Source organism: Fukomys damarensis, unplaced genomic scaffold, assembly GCF_012274545.1.
Source record: "Fukomys damarensis isolate Sample0158 unplaced genomic scaffold, DMR_v1.0_HiC HiC_scaffold_14, whole genome shotgun sequence".
Classification (NCBI taxonomy): domain Eukaryota; kingdom Metazoa; phylum Chordata; class Mammalia; order Rodentia; family Bathyergidae; genus Fukomys; species Fukomys damarensis.
Window position 1 is genome coordinate 52,766,027 of NW_022900926.1, and position 12,390 is coordinate 52,778,416.

The 12,390-nt window shown below is 36.0% G+C and overlaps 1 protein-coding gene across 3 annotated transcripts in view; it reads left to right on the top strand.

Annotated features, from left to right (window-relative positions):
* The window catches only part of Orc3 (origin recognition complex subunit 3), a 61,378-nt gene extending 50,946 nt beyond the window's left edge, over positions 1-10,432 (top strand). The window contains exons 15-20 of one of the 3 annotated variants that reach the window (XM_010633265.3): positions 700-779; positions 1,745-1,845; positions 6,216-6,357; positions 8,058-8,174; positions 9,038-9,117; positions 9,724-10,432. In XM_010633265.3, the coding sequence (XP_010631567.1) occupies positions 700-779; positions 1,745-1,845; positions 6,216-6,357; positions 8,058-8,174; positions 9,038-9,117; positions 9,724-9,829 (626 nt within the window). In that variant the 3' untranslated portion in view covers positions 9,830-10,432. Of the gene's footprint in view, positions 1-699; positions 780-1,744; positions 1,846-6,215; positions 6,358-8,057; positions 8,175-9,037; positions 9,118-9,716 lie in introns of all 3 variants that reach the window. The other 2 variants (XM_010633266.3, XM_010633267.3) reach the window with 2 other exon arrangements.
* Positions 10,433-12,390: the final 1,958 nt, after the last annotated feature.

Sequence of the window (12,390 nt, forward strand, 5' to 3'; positions counted from 1 at the left end):
AAATTTTTTTTTTTTTTTTTTTTTTTTTGGTACGGGGGATCGCACTCGGGACCTTGTGCTTTTGAAGCAGACAGTAGAAGTGATGTCAAAGCTTCTAAGGTGCACTTGCACCTGGAGAGAGTATCAGAAGCTCACGTACTTCAGAAGCACAGCTGTACATTTTTACTAGAGATTTCTGTTTCCTTTTCTGAAGAACCAGATATACTATTATGTTATACTGGACGATTGCCCAAGTTGTACACACTGTCCTCTTCATACTTAAAGAATTTTGAGTCAAAAATAGTGAATTGGAAGGTGAAGTCACGTTTTCCAGGGTGTAGATTATGCTGTTTGCAATCTTGCCATGGTCAAAGAAAAGTTTCAATTTGTGTAGTTTTTTTAAAGCTATTTATAACAGCCCAAATATTTAAAGATTTTTGTTATTGGTTTGAAGGGACTGTGTTTGGTTATATTTTGTTTTCATTGTGGTGATCCTTTTAAATTCAGTAGCTTATTTTTAAAGACCTCATTACAGCTTAAATTATCTAACATATATTGATTTTTAGCTTCTGGAATATCTTGTATCTGTTGAAACCTTGATCCCTTGCCACACTGGGGTGGGGGTAAGGGTGAAATTTTTACTTCCTTAGGACTAGCAAAATATTTGTTCTCTTGACTTGGATTTACCCTCATTGCTATATAGTGGTTTTATATTAAAAGCAGATACCAAAGAAGAAGAAGATGCTCCTGGGTCACAGCCAAAGGGGCTTCCGAAGACAGACCTGTATCATCTTCAAAAGGTCAGGTCTCTTTTCTTTTCCTTTCAATTACATTGTATTTTGCTCTTCCCTTTTCTCAGTTTGTTGTCTAGATTCTTTTTAAAACACAACCAAGGACAGTGCAGAGTTTGTAATTCACTTCTAAATTGAGCATCCTGCTTATCCCACTGCCATCCTCATCTCTGATGTACACAGTCTGCAATTCACTGGACACTATAGGTAGAAACTGTTCTGTAGGCTCAGAAAAACAACTGGCACCAAGGGAAAATGGGAACATGGATGCCAAAAAAATTTTTTATCATTTATCCAATGTATTTGTTTTTATGTGTGAGCAAACAAATTCAAAAGAGCCTAAATCATTAATTTTAGATACTGATTTGTTTAAATGCATATTACAGTAAAGAGCAGGAATTAAGCCGTAGTATATCCAGTGTATTCTTTTTCTAATAGTTCTAACTTTAGGATCTTGATTTTCAAAATGAAGAACCTTCTTTGTAACATTATACCAAATTGTAATGTAGCAGAAAATTTCAACTGAACTGAAACAAAACACATGGAATTATGGCAAAAAGGCAAGGTGGTAGTAGCTAGGGTTGTCCTCTCCTCCCCCCCCTCCTCCCCCTCCTCCTCCTCCTCCTCCTTCTCCTTCCCTTCATCCTCCCTTTTCTACCTCTTCTTTTTCTTCCTTTTCTTAAGTGAGCCAATGGATTATGAATAGTGAGTACTCTGTCATGTAAGTTAATATGAAATAAACTGTCATTTCCCTCTCTCCCAGAAATTTCACTCAATATATTTCAAGCAGAACATCTAGGAAGAGAGATTCTTGCCAGACCTCCTTAGAAATAAACAACCCCGTTTTGATCTGGTTCTTTCTCTGCACATCCTGCCTGACAGAAAGGGCATCAGCCACCTTCACCTAAGTAACAGTTACCTGTAAAAGTTTTTCTATCAGAATCATCAGGAAAGGTGTGTTCTTTCACCCATAGTCCTTACTGGAAATGAAAGAGTTAAGAAGATCAAGTAAGAAGCAAACCAAGTTTGAATTACTCAGAGAAAAAGCTGTGAATTTCATTGACTCTTTGGTAAGGTGAGTCTTGCTATTAGAGCTAAAAGTCATACTTTTTTCCCAAATAACATTGCTGTAATGGCTGTTAACAGCCAATCTAGTCATTTTCTCCTAGCCTTTTAGCTTCTTTCATCACAGCTTATAATTAATTTCCTTTCTAGTTTTTTTAAGATGTCTAATCAGAAACTTTTTTTTTACTATCTGTTCAAAAATACAGTTTTAAGAGCCAGACATGGTGGTACACACCTGTAGTTGCAGCACTGGCAAGTCTGAGGCAGAAAGATTGTGAGTTTGAGGCCAGCTTGGTCCACATAGTGAGACCCTGTCTTAAAAAAGGAAAAAGAATGGAATGAAAGGAAATGGGGCAAGAGGCAGTTTGAAATCTGATCCAGTCTATTAGGCTAGGTGAGGAGATTTAGAGAGTTAGAAATGTTTTTCCCCTCTCTAATAGCAAAGTGATTGATTATATTATATTTTTATCATTGCTTGCCTTGTAGGAATTAATGCTGAATCTTAGCCAAACTCAGAAAACACAGCCATATTTTTCTATTTTGTCCTGAGCAAAGAACTTTTAATTTTAAAGAATATGAGTATGGGCCGGGGAATAAGCTCAGTGGTGCTGCTGCCTACCTAGCAAGCACAAGGTCCTGAGTTCAGTCCCCGTTATGAAACAAAAACAAAAAAAGAATTTGAGTGCAACTCATTATAAACACTAAATTTATGTTGAGGCAGGCATCTACTCAGTAAATGTAGAAGGCTTATTCTAGTCTTGCCAGTAGTTAAAAAAATAATTCCTTTTTGGGAAACCTAAATCATCCTGAATCATGGAATCGTTTATAAGCCAAAACTAGTTTTATATGACTGTGAAATCACCCGTCTAAACTATCTTTCAGGAATTTAGGCCATGCTACAGGAAAAAAAAATGACAAGTATACAAAGTAAAGTGATTAAATAGTTTAAAAAGTAGGGAAACAAAATGTGTATCATTACTTACTATCTTTTAATGGTAGTTCAAACCCAACAGCAAGAAAGGCACTGAACAGAATAACATAATGAAAAAATGGCAGTTTGAATATTGAAAATAAAGAACGGTTTTCTAACAAATAACATGACTTTCCTCAAAGTAAAAAGTTCCATTTTTTAGGACAATGTGGGGGAAAAATAATTGTTCATTTTATTGAGAAGAAAGTATTAATGCTATGAAATGGGGAAATAATCAGCCAAGTACAATAAGAAGGTTAAAAACAGAACTATATCATAACAAAATGGTGCACTCCAGTATTAAATTGACCTACACGTCAAAAATTACATTTTAGAACTGACAGAGTTAATCTTGTCCTACAAGGCTTTTCTTGTTCTTGCAACTTCTAGCCCTACACTCCTGACTTTTCGTTTTTGTCGAGTTGTAACTAAAAATAATTTTGCCAAGTGATTTAGCATCATTGGTAAGCCAAATATTAGGTTCCTGAGTTCATGTAACTCTCAAATTGTAGGTTCTGAAATCACATCAACCATTTTGCTTTAAAGATCTTTGACTTACTATATCTGACTTTTGAACCTTTTTGAGCAATTATTGAAACAATGCTGAGCATGATTGAAATGAATTCTGTTATGAAACCACAAAATCTTGCATACTAGCATTTACTATCTACCAAGATTATCTGTCCCAGGAAGTAAGAGATTAGAATTGTAGCATGATAAAGCTAAAAGGAACCTGGGGACTCTGTGGCAGCTAAAACCCAGAGAGGTTATGAGTCTGCCAGTGTCACAAGTTCCAGTCTCCTAATAGTCATCAGAAGTTCTCCATTTCTGCATACTTCCCTGAAGGCCTATAGTACAGATATGAACAGACTTGAAGTTCTAGAGAAAAGAGTTCTTTTAAAAAATAAGTATCAGCAGTAGACTTTGGTAGTCAGTGTTCACAACATATCATGAACAGCTTTTGGCAAAAACACTGGCAATCAAGAATAAGTTGCCAAATCTTAAGTGCCAAGAAAAAGTTACCGCATGCTAAGTCACTGTTTTTACCAGAGTTAAGATTCAACTTCATATACTTTATTGATAGGCATCCTACCATTTCCCTAGAGCCATTTATTTAGGGGAAGGCCTATCATTTGTTGTAAACTGATCTAAATCCAAAATGAGCATTACACGGTGCTGTGGTGCCAGATTCATTGCTTATTTTTTCTCACAGCAGATAAGTTGCAGAAGTATATTTTTATGCCCATCTCTATCTGTACAGTTGGACAAAAATTAGGGTGTATGATGCTGTTTTGTTGCTGTTTTTCAACACATGTAATCCAGTGGATACAATAAAGGCAGATACTTTATATGCCTCTGATATTCTTTAAGGATACCAAAAAGGGCCTTTTGCCTTGGGATTTGCCTGAATTTCTAAACATTAAATGTAAAGACATTAAAAAGGTATAGGAAAGAATGCAGATGTGTGGCAGTAGTTTCTGTAATTGATTCTATCTGATTGCCTTGTTAGATTTCTAAATTTTATTAACAGTAGGAACTTCAGCAAAGTATTTTAATGATAGTCATGATAGTGATTGGGAAGTAACCACACCAGGTTGGTATAGGAAGAGTTTATGGTCAAAAATTACAAACTGGTAGCCACTCAGCCGGGCAGCCAGCATCACAGACGTAATTTCCTCTGACTATAGCCAAATAATCTGATTCTTAAGTAACTGAGATGATAGTAGAATGTTGGCCCTCGTTGAGTATCTTTGAAAATGGCTTTTATTCCAGCAGACTCTGGAGGAGTACCATCCAGAAGGAGATTGAATAGTCAGTAGCTCTTGAGGTAGCAAGAGTGAGATAGTGAGGAGTGATGTGCCTATTTTTATTTCCTCTCTTCTTCAAAGCCACTGACCACATTAGGCTAGAGACATTTTCTAGGAAGTGGTACGCTGTCCAAAAAGGAGAGAAAGGCAAGACACCCGGAAAAAAGGTCTAATGTCTCTGCTGACAGAAGTAGCTACTTTTCTTTGCCTATACTAATAGGAAAATAGCTAATACAATCTATCATGTAGCTTACATATATACTTTTAGCTCATGACTGGACTAAGCCCTGGGAATCTGCTTTTGGAGGCATGTGAGTTAACTATTTTAATCCACTTTGTAATTTATAGCTGTCTTTGGATTGTATGTGCAGCCAGAGCCTCCCCCTTCCAGTTGGCCCCCTCCAGGCTACCAAAGAGTGATTTCACTGTCGTGGCACAGACCAGCTGGTGGGCATATTATACATTCAAAATGAACTTAATGCATTATTTTCTAAGTTTGGATTTCACCAAAATTGGTTTGCCATTTAGCATATAGGTGAAAAATAGAGAATTCCAAATGATTCTGGGTTTTTTTTTTTTTTCCTAATTGAAATTTTATTAATGAAGGGCTGGGCATGGTGGTGCATGCTTATAATCCCAGCATTCAGGAGATAGAGGCAAGAGGATCACTGTGAGTTTGAGGCCAGCCTGGGTTGCAAAGTGAGTTCAAGTCCAGGCTGAACAACATAGCAAGACCCTGTCTCAAAATAGCAAAAAAGAGAGAGGAAGAAAACAAAACCCTTACTAGTGGACAATTAACTTTTCAATACTCTGAAACTAAAATTTAGTCTTTGCTGCCTTCAGAAGTAAAAAAATAAATCCAGCACATAAAGAATTTCTGAGGTATCATTTCCATGAAAGGTATCAGTTATAACATTTGTGTGTGTGATCCAGAAAGTATTCCCTGAACTATAAATTCCAGGCCTGTACCCTATATTTAACACCAAGAAAGAAGTGAATGTTTGCTATGAAGAGAATATGGATATGTTTTCTAAAGAATTTACTTTAAGAAACTTGTATTTTAAGAAATTATACTTTTAAGATTTTAAGCTAATATGTAATACACACACACACACACACACACACACACACATTTATCCCTAAAGGTTTAATTCAGACCCAAAGAACTCAGAAGTTTCTTGTAAAGAATCTAGAGGAAATTTTTAAAAACAATGGCTGAGTATGGTGGCACATGCCTGTAATCTCAACCTTCTGCGAGGCTGAGGCAGGATTGGCAGTTCAAGCCCATGGTGGACAACTTAGCCAGACTCCCATCTCAAAATAAAAAATACAAAAAGGACTAGAGATGTAGCTCAGTGCAAAGACCCTAGGTTTAATCCTCAATAGTGCAAAAATAATAACAGTAACAATAATAATGTATGGATAAAGTACATTTCTGAGTTACACTGTACTGGATCCACTATTTGGCTTTTATTTCTTTTGCTTATCAAGTTTGCGTTCTGAGTAAAGTGTTCAGCCCTACAAAGAGGTTTGATAAAACAGTTATACTGCAAATAAACCTGTCATTGTCTAAATGCTGCTACCTGACTTTGGCTACTTCAGAGAATACCTTCTGCCTCCTGAAACGCAGCCTCTGCATGAAGTGGTGTACTTCAGTGCTGCCCACACTCTCCGGGAACACTTAAATGCTGCTCCACGAATCGCCCTCCACACTGCACTCAACAATCCTTATTATTATCTAAAGGTAAGAAGCAAATGTAGTTCTCTGAGTTTAGCTCAGGCTCCAGCTTCATTGTCACAAAAATGTTATTTTGCACTTATGTTTTAATGAGCAAAAAGGTGAAAACTTAGGATTTGCACCTCATACATATCTTATAAAAACTCTTTAGAGGGAGTTTCTAACCTACTGAAGTAGTCAATTGATGTTGCCAATTTTTGACCATGTGAAACTGTCTTTGCCTTTCATTTAATAAAACTAGGTCATAAGCAGAAGCCTAGATTATAATGCTATTTAATTTTATGAAAATAAAGGAAATGTTTCCTACAGACATAGCAACAGAAAATGGTCGAGCAATGTGGCCTAATGAAATTACTTTAAGATTCAAATGATTGTTTCTAATAGAAAAAAAAATACTTATGGATGTCACCTTGGATCTTAAACCAAAGAAAATGTGTCCTGAGAGTATGTGCAGAGCTGACTGTAGGAAATGGCTGGCAATCTGCCATGAAAATGCCTGGGGCAGCAGAGCCACTTGCCTAAAATCTAGAGACAGCTACCGGTCACGACAAGCTCTTTCTGTAAAGGAGATTAAGACAGTATAATGTTTTTAAAACTAGCGTTCTTGTGACTAGGTAATATTAGCACTGTTAAAACATTCAGGATGCTATATGAATGTATGGGAAATAATTTGGGAGGAGTTGTAAGTTATCAGTTCAGTTAAGTTCCTAGAGGTAACTTCCCACAAAGATACTTAAGAAGTGGCTCCCTGAAACCTATGGTGAACAGCCCAACTTACTGGTTTTCCATTATAGAATGGCACACAAACCATGCTCAGCACTTTAAGAGAGTACTGAGTACAAAGTCAGTGGTCTTTAATTATGAGTAATAGCTTGAATTATTTCATATTTTTAAAAAGTTATTTTCAATATATCAATCACAAACCCCTCACATTATCTTTCTTCTGGCTAATGGTAGATCACAGAAAAACTCGTAGGATTTTGGCAGTCTTTGGGAAGATACAATGTCTTATGCAGGTTTTATATGTGAGACTTTGTGTTTCTTAATAAGAACCGTGAATTTCGAATAGGTTGAAAAAACACTGATAGTTTCTATAGGGTTTAAGATCTGCAATGTTGACAATATAGTCTGAGAGACAATATATGCCCTTAATAGTGTATGTCAGTATTTACAATGTAATAATTAGGGCCGGGAAATTAGGTCAGTGGTGTCGCCACCTGCCTCACCAGCACAAGGTCCCAAGTTCGATACCCGGTACAAAAACAAAACAAAAAATAGCAGTACAATGTAGTAATTGCTAGAATTTGGCTAATGATAAATATTGGAAGTACCATTTTATTAACTGTTTCTAAAGAATTCTGTAAACTTTATGGCAGTCAGAAATGCATTATGGTTTAAGTAAATAATTCATGATTGGGGCCAGGGATTTAGCTCAGTAGTGCCACGTCTCCCTTGAGTACCCCCCAAAAAAAATCATGATTAAAATGAAAATTTTGCTTGTTTTCTGATCTTAAATTTTTCTGCTGACAAGGCATGAAAGGGTTTTTTTTTTTTTTTTGGCATTAGAGGAATTTGGATTAAGATCTAAACCCTAAATAAGAATTTAATAAAGGAAATTAAAATTCATTTACTAGTTTACTAAATTTAGAGGGGTTCACTAATGTCTGATTTTGTTCCTAATCATTTCTAGTACTGTTATTTTTTAGAATGAAGCACTAAAAAGTGAAGAGGGCTGCATTCCAAATATTGCCCCTGACATCTGCATAGCATATAAACTGCACCTGGAGTGTAGTAGGCTGATCAACCTTGTGGACTGGTCAGAGGTAGGTCAAAGAGAAAAATGCAAGCTGTATATTTATTTATCTGAGCATCCATGATAACTGTCTTGGAGTATTTTTATACTTTTTATATTTTGAAATAAACTTTTATTTTTAATAGCTTATCTATTATTGTAAAAGCATAAATTGCATCATACTTCAAAACTTCCTTAGAAAGTAGCACTCAACAATCCTCTCAATTTCCTGTTCTTTGATCCTGCATTCTTCAAGCCACTTCTGTGTTCATACCAGGTCAAAACTTAAATATATGATCTAACCTAATACTTAGCATTAAACAAATTTTTAAACTTTCAGTCAGTCCTGTGGTATTCCACAGTCAGTTATATTAGTAACTACTGTTTCCCTTCTTACATAAAAGAAAAAAGTTGGAATGACTAACATATTTAGCAATCAGGAAATACAAGGAATACTTGGCAAGGCAATGACCAGCTGTTGTTATTCTTTAAAATAAATATCTGTATTCTTTTGCCCATCAGAATAGTGTTACAAAGATCTTAATTCTGTTGAAGGCCCTGTTTGACAGATACCATGATTGAAAAGAAAAGTACGCATTCTGTGGGGGTAGGGAGTAAAAGGTTCAGGGCTTTCTTTGCTTTTTAACTTGGACTAGCTTTGTTTCTCCTTTTCTTTGCATACTTCTTAGTTTTCTGAAACAAGATTATTGGGGAACCATGACATTTTTAAATGATCATCATTGTTAAGGATTTGATTTGAAAAAAAGAAATGTGCCAGCCATCAGCCACAGCAGTGTTAAACCTGCCTTCAGTATACAACCATCAAAAGGAGTATAGTAAAAGATGTTTGGCAATTGTGAGATTTTATTTTCTCCTGTCTTGTATTCCCGAAAGGCTTTTGCAACAGTTGTGACAGCTGCTGAAAAAATGGATGCAAATTCTACTGCCTCAGAAGAAATGAATGAAATAATACAGTATCCTTTTAAAATCAGTTCCACAATGTCCAAGTACAGAGTATAAGTTTATAGTTTCTCAGGCTCAAGATTTAGCACAGTTGTAGAGCATCTGTTTAACAGGCATCAGACCCAGGGTTCAATCCCTAGCACTAAAAATAGGAGACCATTTTTGTGAGGAAAATGTGTAATCCCTTTATGCTTAACCAGATCTACATTAGAGATTTATAAAAACAAGTTAATATTAACCGTATCATCCCAGATCTTAAATTTCTAATATTCTGAATTGGATCTAAAGGGAGATCAAATATAAAATATTTGGCCTCAGATTGTTACCAAGATGATATTCCAAAATTTACCAAAAGTGAAACTGTCAATATTGAATTCCGTTTTTTCTAATGTATTTTAGAAGCTGAGATTTAGAGCATTTTTTGTACTGTGAAAAATTGGATTTAGGTGTTAAGTACTTTTTCACTCATGTGTTACTGACAGTGGATTCTAATTACACTTAATGTTTCCCAGTAAGGTTTATAGTTAAAGGAGTATATATTTCAACTTCAATTTACCAATAAATAATCTTTTTGCAAAAAATATAGTGCAGCCAATTTCCTTAACGAGAGTGTCTAGTGCTCGGTTTATTAGAGCTGTTTCTGAACTAGAACTTCTAGGATTTATAAAGCCTACCAAACAGAAGACTGACCATGTGGCAAGGCTAACGTGGGGAGGCTGCTAAAAAGCAAATAGTGCAGCCACAAGTGTCACATTTGGCTTAAGAGAAAAATGAGACCAGTCATATTTATATGCCACTAGAGGAGACTCTTCGTGAGAAAAATGTGTAATCCCTTTATGATGTTTAACCAGAAAGTGCACAGCTAACCCCAAACAGGTGTATCTTTTAAACTCTGGAGTAGTTTAGAATCCAACAAATAACATACTTACATTATAATTAAAACCTCTCCTACATTAGCATTGTACTTTTCACAGTCATTAAGAGTAAATCTTCTTGAACATATAAATATAATTAAGTTTCTTCATCCAGGAATATAAACTATTTGCACTGGATAGCAGTACTCATTCCTCTGCCCTTAATTTTTTTTAGTGGCATTTGTAATTTAGTACCTCAAGTAACATGAGTATCCTACAGATTTCTTTTTCCCAGTGACTACTAGACTGCTTCTGCCTCCCCATTTCCTTTAGTCTTAAAACTTGCAAGGTTCCAAGGTGATTGGCTTTACACTTAAAGATACTAAATACTGTACTTCTGGATGACCCTCATGGAGTCTTACTGGCAGTAAAAATAAATGTGTTATATGAAATGAGTCCATGATTTACCTGTATAATAATTACCTCAATGTATTTTCTCAGTCCGATGTGCCCTTAACCATGTTTATTTTTTGTACAATGGTTGCTAAAAATCCAGAATATGCACATAATTTTATGGATTTTTTTCCATCTTTTGCCGATTTAAGTAAGGCAGTCAGCCACAGGAAAGGTTTTCCTATACTGCATGTTAATGAAGATACTATCAGTATCTACAACATGTTTTCTTCCAGCTTTCAACTACAAGCAGTATATGAAATTGTTCAGAAACCATATCTTTAAACAGTACTTATACAGCAAGGGGCTTACAGTATACAGGACAGAGAAACTGGCCTCCCAAAAACCAGCAGATTTTCAACTCAGGCACAGATTCCCTGAGTTGAGCAAGTAGTCCTGCTTTATTTTCTTTTACTGGGTACTTAGCAGAACCATGTTGATTTCCCCCTTAAAGATGGAAACAAAAGCTTGATAGAAACTGCCTTAATTTCATAGTGAACACCCAAAAGAGCTAGGAATGAAAACATGAAGACAATCTGTGATGATTATCAGTAGAGCCTATGAAATGGCAATTCAATTGTTTCAGTTCTTTAATCCAAGAAAACTGACAACCTCAACCAGAATTTATAAATGGGGTATTTTTATTCACTTAATCATCTTAATGAAATATTGATCTGAAAACTGAATTAATTTCATTCAAAAAATACTGTGTGCTAGGCACTATTCTAGGCACCTGTGGTACTTCAGTGAACAGAGACATTTGCTTTCATTGTAGTCTAGCAGAAGATAATTAAGATTATAGAAAAGAAACAGAGTAAGGAGAAGCAGGATGTCACTGCAATTTTAAACAAATTGGTCAGAGCATACCTCACACTGTCATTTGAATATTTCCAAAGTGGTGAAAGAATGACCCATGAAAATTTATGGGAAAACACTGTGGGCAGTAACACAGGTCCTAAAGTAGAAATATGCTAGTCACACTGGAGGAACAGCAGAGATAGCCAGTGTGGGCAAGGCAGCAAAGAAGAGTTAAGTTGAACTGAATCAGGTTGGAGTGCAAGTAATTTAGGGCTTTGCAGACCATTTTAAGGTCTCTTTTTCTTAGGAAGCCATTTATAAAGGCCCTTTTAAATAACCACTCTAGCTTATTGAACCAGAGAATTAAAATAAGGGAAAACAAAGACCATGGTAATCACTGAAATTATTTAGGCACGCCATTAAGCGTCTCAGACTAATAGAGATGGTGAGATTTTAAATGGATCAAGATTAGATGAGTCTAAGTAGGGTCTTGGCTAAGATAACTAGAAGCGTGGAATTGCCAATGATAGGGCTTGCTGTGATTTGAGTGTTTCCCAAAAGCCCATGTATTCCCAGACTAAAGGCTTGGTCCAGGGTGGTGCTATTGGATGGTAGAACCTTTAGGAGGTGGGAACTAGTGAGAGGTTCTTAGGTCACTGGGGGTGTGGTCCAAGGGGACTTGGACCCTAGCCAGTTGTCTTTTTCCTTGGCTTCCTGGCCTGTATAAGTGGTTTTGCTCTACCATGTACTTCCATAATGATGCACTGCCTTACCACAGGCCTAAAGCAATGAGACCAGTTTATCAGACTAAAACACCTAACATGGTGAGTCAAAAATGAACTTTGTGTAAATTCATTATCTAAGGTATTTTGTTACAGACAGTAAAGTTCTCTAACATGGATATTTCATTATATTGACAAAGCTAACTAATACTGGGATGATTGGGAGGAAACAATCAAAAGTAAGGAGTTTAGTTTTAGCCATAAATTTTGAGATGTCTATCAGCTATTCACAAAGGTATGAATACAGGCTGCTCTCATGATAAAAATGAGATCATTAAAGTAAGTATGAAAAGGTGAGGCAAGGAGCCAAAGGTAAAGCTCTGGGACATGCCCTATGTTTTATTAAAGTTCAAGGAAATAAAGATTGGTCTAACAGGAAGGGAAGACTGAACAGCAG